This window comes from Columba livia, chromosome 1 (genome assembly GCF_036013475.1).
Source record: "Columba livia isolate bColLiv1 breed racing homer chromosome 1, bColLiv1.pat.W.v2, whole genome shotgun sequence".
In the NCBI taxonomy this organism is placed as follows: domain Eukaryota; kingdom Metazoa; phylum Chordata; class Aves; order Columbiformes; family Columbidae; genus Columba; species Columba livia.
In genome coordinates this window covers 152,587,064-152,605,504 of record NC_088602.1, presented here as the reverse complement: position 1 = coordinate 152,605,504, position 18,441 = coordinate 152,587,064, and the positions used below count along the sequence as shown (strand labels likewise).

At 41.4% G+C, this 18,441-nt stretch overlaps 3 protein-coding genes across 11 annotated transcripts in view; 2 read left to right on the top strand and 1 right to left on the bottom strand.

The window, feature by feature from the left end:
• Positions 1 to 2,907, top strand: part of ALDH1L2 (aldehyde dehydrogenase 1 family member L2) — a 40,098-nt gene extending 37,191 nt beyond the window's left edge. For 4 of the 8 annotated variants that reach the window (XM_065039067.1, XM_065039056.1, XM_065039026.1 and 1 more), the window contains 2 exons: positions 1,062 to 1,261; positions 2,119 to 2,907. In XM_065039067.1, coding sequence (XP_064895139.1) covers positions 1,062 to 1,261; positions 2,119 to 2,174 — 256 coding nt within the window. In that variant the 3' untranslated portion in view covers positions 2,175 to 2,907. Of the gene's footprint in view, positions 1 to 1,061; positions 1,501 to 2,118 lie in introns of those variants that run through there. The other 4 variants (XM_065039018.1, XM_065039045.1, XM_065039005.1 and 1 more) reach the window with 1 other exon arrangement.
• A 454-nt stretch (positions 2,908 to 3,361) lies between these two features.
• Positions 3,362 to 10,434, bottom strand: NOPCHAP1 (NOP protein chaperone 1). Its single transcript, XM_065039108.1, has 4 exons — positions 10,272 to 10,434; positions 8,566 to 8,652; positions 6,758 to 6,894; positions 3,362 to 4,594 (listed from the first exon to the last, which is right to left on the bottom strand). The coding sequence occupies exons 1-4, from the start codon at positions 10,339 to 10,341 to the stop codon at positions 4,412 to 4,414; spliced, it is 477 nt and encodes a 158-aa protein (XP_064895180.1). The 5' UTR covers positions 10,342 to 10,434; the 3' UTR covers positions 3,362 to 4,411.
• Positions 10,435 to 12,555: 2,121 nt separating this feature from the next.
• The window catches only part of SLC41A2 (solute carrier family 41 member 2), a 55,887-nt gene continuing 50,001 nt past the window's right edge, over positions 12,556 to 18,441 (top strand). The window contains exon 1 of one of the 2 annotated variants that reach the window (XM_065039088.1): positions 12,556 to 13,045. The gene's annotated coding sequence lies outside the window, so the exon portion shown is untranslated. The remainder of the gene's footprint in view (positions 13,046 to 18,441) is intronic. The other variant, XM_065039096.1, reaches the window with a different exon arrangement.

Genomic DNA, 18,441 nt, shown 5'->3' with positions numbered 1-18,441 from the left:
AATCTTCTGATCCTCTTCCAGCTACATTCTGAGAAAACACCCTTTTTAGTAAGGGGTATCCTACTCTGTGTCGATACAGAACTAATGTTATTAGCAATGTGACAGGGCAGAACGCAACTCTGAGTGCCAGTTCTTAAATAAGTCTTAGTATTCAGGGAAGAATTTTAACTGAAGTTGATGTGGTAATTGCAACAGCTTGATCAAATTACAAAAACTGTATTTTTTCCATTGGAATTGTTTATTTTTCTCTTTGTCACAAAAGACCACACAGCATTGTTGTGCATTGTGTAACATTGGCACATTACTGTTGCAAATGAAAATCCCTCTGTATATTTCATAGACTGCCAGTTTTAATAGCTTTCATTCCAAATCATAGAAATTATTTTACACACAGATGAGATTAAAACCCCATATAGAAACTTCATATAACTATTCCCACCAGGTTTCATTTTCTGCAGTTTGATAATGCAGTTAAGAGCCAGCTGGACAGATAGCCCTTCACGTCTCTAAATTCTATATGGTGATAAGGACCTGAGGGTTTTTTTAAGTTTTAAATTATTGTGGACTTTTGAAGCTATTTGGAGATGAGATACAAATAGAAAATAGTGCACTGGACTTGGCCTGAAAAGTTGCATCTCAAAAGAAATCTGAGTTTCAGCACTTACTCTCCATTAACTTGTAAAGCAGAGCCAAAATTTTAGTAAAGTGATGCATAATCTGCAGCCAAGCTCTGCTTTACAATTATTTTTGTATTGCTCTAATGCTCAAGTTGTGCTGCAGCTGAGCAAAGCTGGTATGCATTAGTGCAGCTTTGGCATTTCTTAGCATAGATCTTAACCACTGAAACGTAAGGTCACAAGCTTTACAAGTTTGAAGCAAGGGTATGAATTGCCATAGATCTGTCAGATTGACACGCAGATTAGTCCTTAATAAATTGTCTTTAAAAGAGCTAACTGGAGAAGAACAAACATGGGAAAAAGGTGTTTCAATGACATTGAAGGGGGAAGGTTGCTAACATTTATTTTACCTAGTTGCAATTAAAACATATTTTCCCCCCATAGGGATGTTGATGGAGTGCTGCGACGGGCAAATACCACAGAATATGGTTTAGCTTCAGGAGTTTTCACAAAAGACATAAGCAAAGCTCTCTACATCAGTGAAAAGCTAGAAGCTGGGACAGTGTTTATTAACACATATAACAAAACTGACGTGGCAGCACCATTTGGTGGATTTAAACAGTCTGGCTTTGGAAAAGATTTAGGTAAGTTGTTCTCTCCCTCCCTCATTTATCATCTGACAGTCCAAATTGATGAAACACTCTACACAGGTAAGATTTTATCTAGTAAAATGTGAGCGATGGATGCATCTCCTGCATTCCTCCAATCACAGTAACCCACTTCCTCTCCCCTCCCTAAAAAATTCCGGCCTCAGTAACTCCAGCCCTTCCTGTACATTTGCTGAATAATGCTCCAGCACATAGAATCTTCCTCTCTAGCTCCTGGGCAGCCAAATTACAGCTTGTCCAGAGCCGTGTCCAGGCTACAAAATGCTGTCAGGCAACAAAGGTATTGGCCAAAATCTTTTTTCCTTTCCATCAGAGAGAACACTGATTCAGGTTTCTCCTTTAAACATGCAAGAACACGAGAAATTTTTGTATGCCTTAAAATGCCATCTGAATTTGCTGACAGACACAAAGAAGCATACATATTTTTTTTAATATTCAAACCCAGTTTTTAAAAAAAGAAAAAAAAAAAAAAGTATTACCCATTTTTACACAGCTTCTCATAAGCTTAGCTTAGGCAAAACCAAAGTTCAGAAATTCAACTACGAGCAGTGACCATCTAGAGACTGATGCTGCTGCAGTTCCACCCAGGTGGCTGCTTGTTAAATCCCAGCTCCTTTTGCTTTCCACATTTGTTTTGTTTGGTCTGTTCTTTTCAAACCAGTTCTGTCAACTTCCGTGGGAGGGAGGGTAAGTTAAATTAGTTCCCATTGTTCCTTAAGGACTCAAATATTGGCTAAAACTTTTGGATTTTTTCTTAATAATGTAGTTACAGTGTCTGCCAATGGTGTCTCAGTTAGCTGCTCTTCTAACTGGTGAATATTGTTCTTGCACAGGTGAAGAAGCTCTTCACGAATATCTCAGAACCAAGGCTATCACTGTGGAATATTAAAGGAACAGCCTCACTTGGAAAGTAAACTTTCGGCAGAGTTTGAATCTTAATCACTCCATGAAGCACTTAATACCATGCCTAGGATATGCTATCTGCAGCGTTACAACTTAAAAAACCAAAAACAAACACCAACCAAAAACAACTCAAAACAAAACACTCATTCTATAAAAAAGTTGCTATAAACCAGGATAAAATTTTAGTCTCACTGAAGATAAAATCATCTGGAAATTAAACTGAAGTGATTTAAATTATGCAGCAGTAGTAAGCACAATGCCCTTAAAATAAACCAAGAATATGGTTTGGCTTATTTTTTTAAACACAACTGAAGAATGAGTTCTCACATGCCTACTTCTTTGTGTGAACATGATATTTAATGATCATTTAAAATCCTTAGTCATAAGGCTTCTCTTAAAGTTGAACTAAAATCTACTTATGTCATCTTTGCTATAAGCTAGTTCAAATTTTACAGTAGCAATTAAGCATTCTGCTCTGGTGATTCTTCAGCAGTACAGAAAACCTTTGTGCCATAAGAAGTAAATCAATGCAAGAAAGTGCACTTACTATGATCTTTGTATAGAACATACAGAGTTCAACATCGGTGTTAAACTATGCATATCAAGCTAAAGTTACTGAAAATATTTTCTATCTTTTTGTTGATATGGAAAGTGTGATCTGCCTGCAATTTAAAAGGTAGTTACATTAACAGATTAAAATCACTTTTCTCATCTGTGCACATGGACTGTTATCACTCTTTTATATAGTTTATTTGTATTTATTTATTTTTTTTAATCTATGGGAAAATCTCATGTAAAATGGCTGTTAAAATGTTGGCTTTCAAACCTTCTTCAGATTGAAGGAAATTTTTCATAGACTGAACCTTACCCAACAAAGACCACTTGCTCTTCTTAGGGTGCAACTCCACCCAAAGCTTAATCTAATCTGATTCCCAGCCTTCCCATTCCCCAAAATATTTTGTGGTTCAATCAGTTAATCTCAGTAGATCATGCCCCCTTCTATTTTAAGGAAGATGCATTGCAAAAGAAAGACCATAATATCCTTGTTATTTCTTACCACAAATATTATGGAAACAGATCTTAAAAGAAAACTATAGATTTAAGTATGAGATTAAAAATAAATTCTGTAAATAATTGCAGATTTCAAGTAATGACATTTAGTATTTGACCAAATGCAATACAAAATTTTACTTTAATGGTGTAGAAAATACAAAGTTCCTTTAAGAAACAAACTATGACACCCAGGAGCATGAGATACTTCTGAAATGCATGAAGGAGATACAACAGCCTAAGTCATTGTATTTGATCAATCTGAGGTAAGTATGAATCGATATTTTTTCACCAATTTCAGTTTCACAATTGTTTCAAGCTAGCCTAAGTACAGGCCAACTAAAAAGTCACCTTTTTATTCTTTTGGCAGTGACAGTTGTTAAAATGGAGAGGACAGAAAGGTGGCAGGGAAAGCTGGAGATGAAAAGTGTAGCTTAAAGCAACTAACAGCAGAGAGGCAGAGTTGAGCGTTTAAGAGCCAAAGGTATCCACACCACAGCCACGAACATTCCAGATATGAGCGATTAAGCTACCTGTGGTGAGGCAAAGCTCGGGGGAGGCAGGTGCGGAGGGTAAATAATCCTTTGCAGAACTCTCTCCTGAGTCACGGCTGTGCTTACCTGTCTGACATCATCTTGAAATGACCTCAACCGCTGCTTTAGTGCCCAACAGTTATTATCATGAATGCAAGGCAGATGTACCTCTAACGTACTTGAAGATAATGTTTAATATGGAAGACATTGTACATAACACTTCATAGGACATGGAATATAATAAAAAAAAGCCTTTTTCCTAGTTAACTCTTTCCTGTCCTTGAAGCAAACACCTCTAGTGAACTCCAAAAATCTTTCAATAAAGCAACAGAACAAGAATTTTAACTAATTCAAATGCCCCAAATTCCAGTTCCTTCCTTAGTCTAACCCACAATGAAATTCATTTCCATGTTGTTTGACAAATAAAACCGTACTTAACTCCTCAGAAATCCAGCTTGTGTCAGTCATGAGTTGATCCTGAATTCTGCACCATGTAAACCATAGCATTTCACATGATCCTGAGGGATGCTATGTTAGGAAACAAGGTAGTTTAAGGGCCACGTCTTCAAAGCAGGACAACGTAATTTGGGTTTGGGCCTTTTTTTCTGTGTCTTTTTTTTTAAAGTAACATAAAATGGATTTACTCATTCACTTTGCTGTCCAGAATTTCTATTTTGCCCTTTTCTCCCTTTTGTTTAGGAAACTTGATGTTGTCTATTGTCACTTCATCAGTTACACAGTCATCTTCAGATTCCGAGTCATCTTCTGAAGTTAGTATCTCTTCATCTGTATCAGAATCGCTCAGTTCAACTACAGCCACATTCTGGAAAAAACGACCTTAGTTAACATGTTATATAATTCTATACCACTTGTATCATTTTAGTAAAACATATAGCAAACACATGAAACACCCTACTACCCTAAAAAAACCGCAACCACAATTAAAAACCACTTGGATTCTCCTAGGATTAAGACATGTCATGTACAGATTCCTAAATATTTAAATTGTAATTTATATTGCCCTATAGCAAATAAGGCCATTTTTATATAATTATTAAAAAGAGAGAAATTAGTAGATATTTAGACTGAGTTCAGCTGATTTCAACTGGCGAGCAGGAGGCATCAGGACTAATTTTCATCAAAGAATTCAAAGGAATACATTTAGTGTATACAGGGTCATGATATATATACAAACATGTACACATAGGTGTTTATTAATATAGTTCATATCTTACAACTTAGTAGTCTTCATGGCACTACAACTACTGCAGAAGAGCAGACAGTTTAAACAACCAGGATATTTTTTGAAGCAAAAGTGATGATATATTTCCATATTTGAGGTCTGCTTTTCTCTCTGAACACATTTGTGTTAAACTGGTAATTCTCACCTCAAAACCTTCCTGTATACTGCAAAGCAAAATACAGGAATTTGAGATGCAAATAAATTTCTTCAGTGACTGGCAAATAGCATTAAATGTTAATCCTGAGGTCTCCTGGTTTATTCATTATAAAGCAAAGACACTCCTCCAACATTGTCACATGAAAAATCTTTAAAAAATTCTGTCCAAGTTACCCATTCCACTTCAGCACATTAAAACAAACAATCTTCATGATCCATTTCATTTTCTCACTATTTATTTGGAATTTTTCAGCACACACCAGCACCAGACCACCTACTGCACGTAGGCTGGATATAATCTACAAGAACTCTGAATCCAACCAGTGGCAGATAAATTGTTCTGACAGCTCACACACTAAACCCCAGGCTGCCTTTTTTCTGCCTTTCATCTTGTGGGTCTGCAGGCCAGAAGGCGCTTGTCTAGGACATGCACATATCACATCGCTTTCGCATTGAAATTTTCTCACATGAGCATGTGGCCGCAGCACTGCTGCAGCGTTTCAGTTAAAAACAGAAAATACTGATATGAATGTAAATAAGCAGGCGAATACCAGTCCTAAAGGATCAGAAAAACACTAACAACTTTTCCTAACCCAAAATCTACAATACCTAACAAGACCTACAAAGCACAGCTGAAAACCAGTTATTGCTCTTATAGTCAAGCCTATTATTATCATAGAATCAGAGCATAGTTTGGGTAGGATGGGACCTTCAAAGGTCATCCAGTCCAACCCCCCTGCCATGAGCAGGGACATCTTCAACTAGATCAGGTTGCTCAGAGCCCCGTCCAGCCCGGCCTTGAATGTCTCCAGGGATGGGGCATCTACCACCTCTCTGGGCAACCTGGGCCAGAGTTTCACCACTCTCACTGTAAAACATTTCTTCCTCATGTCTAGCCAGAGTCTCCCCTCTTTTAGTTTAAAACCATTACCCCTTGTTCTGTTACAATAGGTTCTGAAAAAAGGTCTGTCCACATCTTTCTTATAGGCCCCTTTCAAGCACTGAAGGGCCACAACAAGGTCTCCCCGGAGCCTTCTTTTCTCCAGGCTGAACAACCCCAACTCTCTCAGCCTGTCCTCACAGCAGAGCTGTTCCAGCCCTCTGATCATTTCTGTGGCTCCTCTGGCCCCTCTCCAACAGGTCCATGTCTCTCCTGTGCTGAGGGCTCCAGAGCTGGACACAGGACTCCAGGGGGGTCTCACCAGAGCAGAGCAGAGGAGCAGAATCATCTCCCTGTGCTTTAATAAGCCTTATATTGCCTGCTCTCTAAACCAAATCACTCATGAGACATTTAAAATACAATTTATGGCTCACTTCTGATTCAGAGTTGCTGATTCAAAAGTATATCTTATTCTGGCCTTAAATTGCTTCATTCCCAGTCATTAAATTCTGCAAGTATCAAACCCAAATAGTAAATTTTAAGCAAATAAGAATTTTTATTACTTCTACATTTTTAATTTGCAGATTGCAGACCTAACTGGTAGACTAAGTCTCATCTATCAAATTATCTCATTCTAGCATCAGAGAATTATTTTCATCACATCTGAATTTTGCATTATAAAATTAAAAAGTATATGAAGTATTTACCATTTCTATAACTTTATCTGTTGCACTGTCGAGATTTTCAATATCAAACTGATGAGCTGGTGCTGTTACCATTTTTCTTCTTAGTTCATCATTTGCATGCGCCATCTGTGGTAAAAAGCTCTGTACTCGGTCCAAAACTGAAAAAGAAATAATGATCACATAAAAACAGATGCACGTTCATTTATACATATATACCTCTGAAATCTGAGCATTTAAACATATCCCATTTTGATTGCAATTTCCAGCTGTCTCCCATGTTTAGGATGTTTTAATAGGAGGATTTATCACACTATTCAATTTCCCAAGACGAAAAGAGCAAAAAGGTATCAAATCTATTGGTCAGCATGTGGTGCAAGATGAAATCATTTCAACAATTCCATTCAGATTCTCAAAACAAAATAGGACTAACTGACAGAAAATTTGCTTGTAAATTCCACAGTTTTCAACACATACTAAGTGTCATCTTAAGAAACTTCCACATGAGCGTTATCTCCAATGGAAATATAATTATGTCCTCTTTCTTCCTTATTAAAGCATAGACTGAAGGTCCCAAAGAAGGTGGAAAACTAGCTGTAGCACTGATGCCACAGGTGTCATGCTACACACAAGAATGGTCAACATAATTATTAAAAGGAACTCTGAAATCATGATGGTGGGAGATGGATGTTCTAGGTTGAAGTATAACACACATATCCTCTACAGAAATAACGCTCCAAGCTCAGTGGAATGTCCCAACAATTTTAAGATAATCAGTGCCATTAGAACAATCACACCCATTTCCCTTCCATGGAGGAAGGAACTATCTTCACCTGCCACCAGTTTCTTCAAATGATCTCTGCTCCACATACGCAGATGAGCCCATCAGTACTCTTCATTCTCCACAAAGTAAGAGGTACTATTCTGAGTGAGCACCATGGAAGTCCAATAGGTATAACCTACCTTTGAAATTCTGTCATCTTCATAAAGACTTTTATCCAAGACAGAAATCTATATTACAAGTTGGTTTTTTTATTACTTTTAAAATTTCATCTCAATGACATAATAAAAATACAATAATTTGACAGGAGTCCATTTTAAATTAAATGCTTTTATACACCAAATATTCTATACTTTATACAGAAATTACTTCTGAAAAGAGATAAGAAGTCCATATCAACAAAAAAAAAACAAGTCTAGTTAGACTATAAAATAATCTGAGACTAAAGAACTTTGGCAGATTTTCACGAAGGCAAAAACTCTTAACATACTCTATTTTCAAATAATAACAATTTTTACACTATGTCCTCTTATGCACAGAGCTACACTGAAGAGAATGTTAGCAATATATATGTAGCTTTGACTAAAAAAGAAGGAACAGAGCTCAATTAAATAAAAAAGTCGTCTCAATGCATTCAAATTAATTCATTATGAATGAATGGTTATATGGTCTGGCGTAATACTTTTGACAGCACATTCATTAAAAATAAAGTTCTGAAAGTGATCTATGTAACTTGAATCAATTTGAAAGTAGCTGACTAAACAAAGACCAAAGCTACAACCTGATGAGTTCACTATATATGGACAGCGCGAGTATTTCTGCAAGGAGAACAAAGCCCTTAAAACTTAACAGCTGTAACACCCAGCATCACAAAATCTAGTTATATGATTAACCTGTGGGATGTGCAACTGCAATGGAAGATACAACACTGGTAGAAACAGAACACAAGAGTTTCTTCCTTTATTAATACAAGTAAAAGCACTGAAGCAAAAGTTATTTCACAGATGTTACCCACTATTTTATGCTGTTCCAATAGCAAAATCCTACTTACCATTACTCCTTGGCATCCGAACTGTCTGTAAAGTTGTGGCCTTCTTGCTGCTGCATTTTGAACTAATCAATAAAGTTTCTTCCAGCCCTGGAAACAAACAAGTATTCAGATGTTTACCTACGTCAACAGCAACTGTCACATTTTAACTGTGAGGCTCTCTTCTTGCTGCTACTTTTCCACCTTTTCCAACAAGCACAAACAGATGAGGATTCAGCTATCTCTGACTCCAGGAATTCCAGTCTGCTTTCTAGCAAATATTGTTTATTGATGTCTGTTTGAGGTTGGCCATCTCAGTATTTCTGTACACGACAGTAAATGTCTAGAACTTGCTACTATAGGGGGGCTGCAAAAGCAGATAAATCAACAGGTTCAACACAGAATTAGCCAAATTCAGGGCAGCAGAGTCACAACCTGATACTAAAAAGGACTAAGCACACGCGTAACCCCTAGCACCCCACCTCTAAAATTGCAGATACCATGCAATTGCAAGAATCAGGAGCACATGGTGCTTAAAACTAACAAGTTCTCTGTAATTATCATCTGTTGTTGCAGTTAATGGTACACAGAATACTGCGCTATATGGATCACCAGTCTGACCCAGCAGGTAATTTCTTAGAGGCTCCCACTGTTTTTAAAGTCTCCTTTGTCAAAGATTTATTTAGGGTCCTACACCAACACACAGAGAAACTCCCTGCAATAACCCACAGCAAAGCGGACTGAGGTAGCAGTTAACGTGTGCTGGTCATGCTAATGTAGATCCCTTCCCTCCTGTGTGTGGCTGTGGCGGCAGTCAACGAGAGCAGGCCACAAACTGAGGGGCTAATGATCTAAATTAAGCATTTTCAAGAATAGCATTGTAAAATCCAAATTATGTGGGGAAACTGCATTAATTACACAACTTAGTTCTTACGACCACCAACACAGCCATCAGCCCCCTTTATCATTAACTGAAGTGAAGCTTTATTTAACATCTTTTTACCCTCACAGAAAAGTCGTTACAGCTTCTGACACTAATTTAACGTGGGTGTCCCTGCCTGTGTTTACTTCGTATCACCGCAGCAGTGCCCAGGGAAATGGCAGCGCTGCAAAACACACGAGATGTAATAAAAAAATGCAGTACTAACAGCCAGAAGGCCTGAAAAGGCTCCTCACAGAATCACAGAATGTTAGGGACTGGAAGGGGCCTCAGAAGATCATCCAGTCCAATCCCCCTGCTGGAGCAGGAACACCCAGATGAGGTTACACAGGAATGTGTCCAGGCGAGTTTTGAATGTCTCCAGAGAAGGAGACTCCACAACCTCCCTGGGCAGCCTGTTCCAGTGCTCTGGCACCCCCAATGTGAAGAAGTTTCTTCTCAAATTTAAGTGGAACCTCCTGTGTTCCAGTTTGTATCCACTGCCCCTTGTCCTATCATTGGTTGTCACCGAGAAGAGCCTGGCTCCATCCTCGTGATACTCCCCCTTTACATATTTATAAACATTAATGAGGTCACCCCTCAGTCTCCTCCAAGCTAAAGAAACCCAGTTTCCTCAGCCTTTCCCCGAGGCCGGGGAGTCCCCACAGGCCAAGCCGACTCCCCGGCTCGTCCCTCCCCAACCTCCCACCCGGCGGTCGGCCGGGCTGAGCCCCGCAGCACCGGTCCCCATGCCCGACCGAAAGGCGGGTGAGAGCGCGGCGGCGGGGTTTCCCCAGCGGGGAACGCTCACCTCCTCGGCGCCCCACGGTCAGCAGCTCCCGAGAGGCGGCCGGACCCGCCGCCCCGCCGTCCCCCGCCATGTGCCGACCGAGCCGGAAATGTCTTTGGGCCGGGCGCTCGTCCCGGCGCGGCGCGGCGCCCCCTGGAGGTCGGGAGGAGCTTCCCCGGGGGCTCCACCGCGGCCCCTCCCACTGTGCAAGTAACCGGCGCCAACACCTGCCCCCGTCTAAATCTGGGGTTAGCAATGCAGAAATGAAAATAATTCACGTTAAAAAGCGGAAGAAAAGAATATTTTAAAATCTTTATAAAAGGATTTGGCATGAGAAGTCCATCTCATCACTTGGAGGAGAAATGAGAGTATGAAATTAAGCTGCTTGATCTCCTGCCAGCAGCTGCTCTCCTTTGAAAACTTGCCCATTTTCATTGTCAGAATTTGACAAATGCACCTAAAATTAAATTTCAGACCCTGAGGGAATTTTAATTGCCTTTTGGAAAAGAAACTTGCACAACCGTGAAGTTCAGTCAACACTGGTTAATCTCTCATTGAAGATTTATTGTACAGTTTCTGTCCCTATCTGTTCATAATCTAGACAATGTGAAAACTGTAAAAACAGAACTGAATGGTTCACTGGAGACAAGATGGGAAGTCTGAGCCAAAAATGAGAAAAAAGTAGTAATCAGGTGAGAGGGGTTTATATGACCTCACTGCAAAGAACAAAAACCAGATATGCCAGTATGTGAGAACTAGCAAATGCAAAGCAGCAAGCAGCAAACCTTCCGCAAGGCCTCCAGCAAGAGACAGTGATGCTGTTTTCCTGACAGGCTGGCCCAAGCGAGTGTCCTCTGTCACCTTCCCAGGCCGCTTGCAGCACCAGGTGCATTCCACTGCATTTGCTGCCTAATTGGCACCACTCCGCACAAATGTGCTCCCGAATTTCGCTTTCCCAGGAAAGTCCTAGTGCTGGCTTTGATAACTGAAAAATCGTGAGGACTGAGGTTTTTTTTGTCTTGGGCCACAAAAAATATATGTCTTTCTGCAATTTGCAGACAGCCCAAAATATCAGTGTGTGAACCACAAATAATACATTTCATCCATGGGTATTACATGATCTCAGTGGCGGGAAGGGCATAACACTGTCAAGGAACCTGTAATAGGAAGCAATGAAACGATTGCCCAAGATCACCAGACAAGCAATTAGAAAAGCCAGAAATAGCACCCTCAAGTGCTATTCCCAAACCTCAGGTTTATATTCTAACCTGTTGGCAGCAGAGGCAGATGTGATCTTTATCTGATTTGCAAGGCGGCCCAACTATCTATCCACACTGCGTAACACGTGAGCACACACAAGGCATGGATATATATGGTTGTTACTATGGTAGGGGGACAAGAGCATCCGTAGCCCAAATTCCCAACAAATTCAGGTTTGAGACAGCATTCACCACTGAATTAATAGCTCTGAGCTCTGAGTTGCTTCATTCATTTAATGCAGCAGTGACCTGGAGATCAAGCTGATGCTGTGTATTTCACTATTGTACTGCAGATCTTTTTTGGCCCTGGTCCTGCATATACATTCTCCTGTGCTTAAGTGTCTGCTTTTCCACACATACCCTAAGCAGCTAGCTCCAGTTTATGGCAGACGCTTGGTGACTTGCCCACGCTCCCCTGTGTTCTGTCTACCGAAAAGAGGTGCTGCAGACTCGGCTCCTGTCACCATCATTTAATCCCCGTTCTCTTTTCTTCCTCTTTCCTCCCTTTCACCTTCCACTTAAGGCATCCTCACTGCTTCGAAGCATTGAGCAACAACTGAGGAACACCACCAGTAATGACAATAACTGCATACATTTAGCTGGCTTGACTATTTTAATGTGTTAATATAAAGCGTGTCTCAAAACAAGAGTGTTGAGGAGTGGTTAGCAAGGCCTTGACTCTGAATTTAGTTTAACACAGGCAGCTGATATAAAGGCACTTGCACACTTACATGTCAGCACTTGGTGTATTCAGCGTATACAGAGTGACTGGGCAAGATCAAGTATATTCCAACTGACCCAAGCACTTAAAAAAAGTGGATTTCCGAGGAAGCTATTTTTAGCCAAGCTGCAGGAAAGCACAAAAATGTCCTCACAGCTGACAAAACGCTGACTCTTGCACTACGCTGCCAAGAAAGCTTCTGCAAAGTGGAAGCAAAGGCATCGCCACCGCCTGCCAGAGGGGCGCCCCCGCGGCTTGCCCCCTCCCCAGCCTTTTGTCTGCCCCAGCCTGCGGGGCCGAGCTGCGCCCGGCGCCGCCACCGGAGGCCGGGCTGCCCGGCGGGGCAGCAACAAGGCGCGGAGGGAAAGGGAAGCCCGCGGGTCCCCTCAGCGTAGGTGGTGGCGGCGGGAGGGGGGAGTGACAGGCGGCCGGAGCTCGCCTGCGGGTATCGAGCCGGGCTGTGAGGGATGGCGGGCCCAGCTCCTCCCGCCACCGCCCCCCGTCCCGTCCCGTCCCGTCCCCTCCTCTCCTCTCAGCGGTGCGGGGCGACGGTTGGCGGCGGCTGGTGCCCCCGGCCCCTCCTCCGCCCGCCGCCGGGTCAAAGCGGCCGGTAGCGGCGGAGACTGCTGCGCACCACGGGCCACATCATCGCGGGGGCTGCCCGCCCTCCCTGCCTCCCGCCGCTTCCGCGCCTGCTCAGTGGCGGCGGCGCTCACCTAGCCCCGGAGCTGTCACCGCCGCCGGGCTGGTCTTTCTCAGCCCGCCGCAGCGATGGAGAAGGACCCCGGGCCGCTGCCGGCGTCGCCCTCGCCCAGGTGAGGGGAAGGCGCGGCCCGAGGGAGCGGCGGGGGCGGGAGGCGAGGGGCGCTGGCCAGGGGAGAGGGGCCGGGGCGGGCCGGCGACCTGCCGCCCCCGGGCGAGGGAGGCGGCGGGCGGGAAAGTTTCCCCAGGAGCGGCGGAGCTGCCGGGCGCCGCGCTCCCCGGGAGCGACGCGTCTGCCCCACCCCAGATGGCGGGGGGTGCCCGGGGGCTGTGGGGTGCGCGGGACAGCTCGGCCTCCTCCCACGCCCGGTGCCCACCCCCGTGTGCGGCGGGGCTCGTTCCCTCCCGTCCCCCGCGCTCCGGGCCCTGAGACCCCCGCCCGCCCTCGCAGGCTCCTTCTGCGCCCTCCTCTCCCCACCCCCGGTGCCCGGCCTGCCCGGCTGCCCTGCGCCCGGCCCGCGGATGCTGAAGGACGTGAGGCTGCCCTTGCCCTGGTGCCCTGCGCTCCTCAGACCCCGGCAGCTCTTCTCCATCATGAGCACATAATTATGCACTGCTCCAGGTAGCCTGGACAATGAGCCTTTTCTTTGGTTTCTTTATGAGTGCTGGAGACCTGCCCAGCATTTCCAGTGGCCCTTATTTCCTGGCACTCTGTACAAACCTATGTGCTTGCATGTCTGTTACCACCTTTGCACCTGTAAAAATGTGCCAGAATCTGCAGATGCAGTTACTAGACAAGCGTGGAACCTGTACCTGAACAGCATACGTGCAGACTTAAAGGATCATCTTTTTTGTTTAAAAGCGTTGAAATTAAAATGTGATGGTACATTTATGCTCTTTCCATACTTTTCTGCCAAAACATGGAAGCTTTTACTTTACTTACTCTACTTTCTACTCTGTCATTAATTTTCAGTTAAAGTTCTAGCTGTGTCTCTTTGTTTAATTTCAGTGAATATTATAATTCCCCTCCCAGCCCTGCTGTCTGGGATGCAGTTGTGTGTCTTCTTCACTCGTATTTCATCCTGCATTATAGACCGCACTACATTAGCCAGGCTCTGATAAATGAACCATATAAAACTAAATAATTTTTTAGTCTTAGTGTCATGAGCAAAACATAAATACCTGAAAAAAGTCTGCTTGCATATCTTTTCTAGGTGTAGTTCTAGCAGGCTTTAGTAGACATCCTAAGGTATCCTCACTTACCAGTTCAGTAATGTTGTTAAAAACAGAGCAGGTGGGAAGACCTGTTTTGGCAGCATTCCCTACACATATTACCTTAAAGAGATTGTGAAACAGGAACCATGAATACTGTAGTACGACTGGTAGACATTTCAGAAGGAAAATATCATTTTCTTTTTAAATACCTTAGGATATTAACCACAAAAAACAATGTGAAGTCTGTATCCTAGTGCCTGAGTTAATAAGCAATTCATCCTTCCTGGCAGATGACAGTAGAAACCTGTAACCAGGATCCCACATAGTACAGTTAGCACTCATCCTGGTAAGCACCTGTTGGTTACTTAATCTATAGGCCTGCATTATCCCTTATATTTCAAACTTTCCCACCTTCTTTTCATGGGCTGGAAGTGATTTTTTTCCTGGTATTTTTTGTGTTGGTATTCCATTTGGGTGATTTTACCCTGGCCACATTTCACATTCTTGCCACCTGGTTTCTCTCTCTGTTTTGGTCTCTTCTAATTGAGTTGCCTTAAAAGTGCTGAGGCAAACTAAATCTTTTTCTGACACCTGCTTTTCCTTGGGGCCAAAATCGAAAGCTGCCACGTTCAGGAAGTGGAATGAGGCAGCCTCAAACTTGTCTGAAAACAGCCTGAGGCTGGCAGCTCTTTCAATGTCTTGTATTCAAGAAGGCATCTGTATGTTTTCCAGTCTTTAATACCAAACATTAAGTATCTGGTATAAAGACTCTTAACCCAGCGCACCACCTTGGGTTCTGGATTCTACAAAATGGTTAATGGTAACAGAGGCTATTTGTTTACTCTCTGTATATACTGAGGTGATATGATGTAGTTTTCACTTTCTGCTGATATATTCCTAGGATATGACAAGGTAAATGAGTAGCCACAGCTGTGATAAGGATGTCAGTGTGACACTGGGAACCTCTACATATGCAGGACACAATAATGGAGAAGAAGCCATGCAAATCCCCGTATCATCTGTATAAACATTATTCTGAACTTTAGAAAGTCTGCCAAAACCTCGTATTTCAAACTTCACAGAATCTCAGAATTGCTGAGGTCGAGAGGGATCTCTGGAACTGGTCTAGTCAACCACCTCTGCTCAGTGTAGGGTCAAGTAGAACAGATTGCTTAGGGCCATGTCCAGTTGGGTTTCAAATATTACCAGGGATAGAAAGTCCATAACCTGTTTGGACCAGTGTTCAACCACCTTCACAGTGAAATAAAGCTTTTTTACGCTTAAATTGAATTTCCTGTGTTTCAGTTTGTGCCCACTACCTCTCATCCTTTCACTGCAAACAGGCTGGCTTTGTCTTTGAAGCTGGAAAAGAATCCACCTTCATCTTTGCTTATTATGGCAAAATATTAGAGCTCAGTATTTCATTAATGTTTCATTTCCTTTCCTGAATATCCATTTCCAAGGCTCGTTCTTACATCAAGAGGTGTTTCTCAGGCAGGCATGTTTAAGCTATTGTGTTTCAGTTTAGACTACTTAGAAGTGCAATGTGGAGGTTATTCTTACTTTAAAAGATAACCTGTAAAAAATGTTTGCAGCTTCTTGGAAAAATGGGGTTTTACTATGGTGTGATTAGATTTAGATCCTGTGAAAGCCCTCAGTATTCTTTAGATAGGTGTTATCTTTTGGTTTTGTTAACTAAACCCGGAAAGAAATTAGTTTTTCTAGTCTTAGACTTTTATAAATATTTGTTTTAGCCTGTCATAATGTTGACGCTACAGAAGTTTCATATTCAATGATTCACCACTCTTCCTTCTTCCCGTTTTTTTGAGGGTACTTTAAAAAAGCACAGTGCTTTAATTACTGATTGTTTTCATGCTTTCAATAAACTATCAGCAATCTAATCACTAAATCATCAAATTTAGCTGTAGAATCCAGTCCTTTAATCTTACTAGTGCTGGATGTTCTTTAAACCTTAGATAAGTATGGAAGGAGCATAGTTTCATAGCTGAAGTATTGGCTGTGTTTTAAAAGCAGTTATCCATTTCCTAAAGTCAGCACCTCTTCCAGTTCATAGCCGTCTATTTTCCACATGATGTGCTTCTGCTTGTCCATTTTCTACATGGTATATACTGTCTCTGCCTGTACTTTTAAAATTGCTATATGTATCCATTGTATTAATTATTAATGGGGAAAGTTGTTTTGTTATCCGTTGGATTGCTAAGTGTCTAACTCTTCAGAAACAGATCTTCAGCAAACAGCAGAGTATGGCTGTATTTCCTATTTGTGTATGCTTGTAGGAGAGGTGAACAAAACACAGTAATTATTATCTGTTATAAAATATATGAAGGAAGAGAAGAAACTATTAAAAGTAGGTACTTAGGAAGCAATAAATGTGTGGAAATTCTTATGTCCATAGTCTGGCCAAAGCTCATTATTTTGCTTATAGGGACACAGACAAGGTGTCCTGTCATTTCATGCATAATACACCAGGTAGGATAAATTTGAGACTGCTTTTTGTCTTCTCAAAGGATCTTTGTCTCTCTCTTTTCCGTTTTTTAGTACTTCACCTTTCTCTGTGACCTCCTGATTATATGGTGAGAAACTGTATTTATTTATCTCCTCTTCCTAGAGAAACAGGGGAAGGGATTTTTGAGATTTTTACCTCCTTTTCCTCACATGAGTTACTCGACTACAGCTGGCTTCTTAGCTGACTATATTTATTTCTAGACAACACGATAAAATTGGCATTGTTCTTGTCAATGATAAAGCTTCCTAGGAGTTATTGTCCTTAAGATCATACTGTTCGTTAGATGGTTTGCTGCGTTTTATAGGTACAAAAAGCCCCTAAATTACTGCAATATTAGCATCACGTAACTTGGGATAAAATTACTGCATCTGATGACATTTGGGAAATGATCTTTGTTGGAACAGGCTTTTAGAAATGAATAGTTACAGCTAGAAGGCTTAGTAGTTATCTCCTCTCTGTATTCTCTCAGGAAGTAATTTCACTGTGTAGTATATTTTTCAGTTTGTCTTCTTAAATTCTCCTTTTTCAGCATTTATCATTAGCTCACTTTTTGTCATTCCAAGTCTTTTTGGTAGGAAAAGCATAAATGACTGTAATCCATACTGGTTTGTACCATTTCAACTGTTAGCTGTCCATGCTAACATCTTCCTCCCTTTGTAATTTGCTAGCTGACCCAAACAATTTCTGTTCCTCTTTTTTTTTTCTTTTAAGTGCCACTTCTATCTGTTAACACTTTCTCGTATTAAATGAAACAACAATATTCCCCAAAGATTTGTTTCTTCTTAAAATAAAATTGTAAAAGCTTAAAAGGAAAAAAATCCGTATGTTAAATTATATGGATAATTAAACCAAATATTCTTGGCCAGAGTTCCACACCAATGAATAATTTCCATGAGTCACTGTTCTAGCACTCTGGTGATGTGACTGGACGACATACTGGAGAAACCACAATGAGAGCCAGACTGCCTTGTTAAAGCTATTGTGAAATTTTCTCAAGGTATTTCCCTGTGAGTGAAATAGAATCCTTCATTTGTTACTCTTCCACCTCTTCTCAAAAAAAAAAAACAAACCACCACCCCCCTAAATTTTAATTTTCCTCAGCTTCCATGAACTTCTCTTCTCTTGTATTCTTTTAATCCTTCTATAAAGCTCTTTGCCAATGTCATGGAAGTTGATAATACTTAGATTAGTTTAATGATTTTTTTTTATTAATGCAGAATTTATTTTCTTTTATTTGCATAACGCCATCTTTGGGCCACGAAGAAATAAAATTACCTCTTCTTGTTCTATTTTTCTGTAGCACTTAACAGAGCATGATTTTGGCCTGTGGTTAGAGCTCCTCTGGGATAGCAGCAAAAGTTGTTTTTTTACTCCTAATTAAAGCATGTAGAAACCAGAAATGAGGCCTGGGTTTTATGCTAAAAGATTCAACATACCAGAATGTACTACACATCAGCAAAAGATATTGTAGGAATCTTGGTTACTTAAATTCCTCTGTTGGTCTTGTGGAAAAAAAGGATTGCTTTTCTTGCATAACTTCTTTCTAAATCAAGTAATAAATTCCATTGTAATTTTTTAAGTTTCTTGGTCAGAACGCTCTTGGATAAAGCCATTCATAGAGGGAAAGTTTTCATGTTGCATCTGAATCATCTTTCCACTCACAAAAACAAAATAAGGAATTCTGTGACCAGCAGGACTTTGGATGCAGACTCACTGTGGCCATATAGGAGTGAATTATCCTGCCTAATGTTTGAATATGCCTTACAA

Coding starts and splice junctions, on each gene's coding strand:
- NOPCHAP1 (XM_065039108.1), bottom strand. CDS start 10,341: ATGGCGGGGGACGGCGGGGCGGCGGGTCCGGCCGCCTCTCGGGAGCTG. Junction 8,653..10,271: donor GACCGTGGGGCGCCGAGGAG/GTGAGCGTTCCC, acceptor GTTTGTTTCCAG/GGCTGGAAGAAACTTTATTG. Junction 6,895..8,565: donor TCGGATGCCAAGGAGTAATG/GTAAGTAGGATT, acceptor TTTCTTTTTCAG/TTTTGGACCGAGTACAGAGC.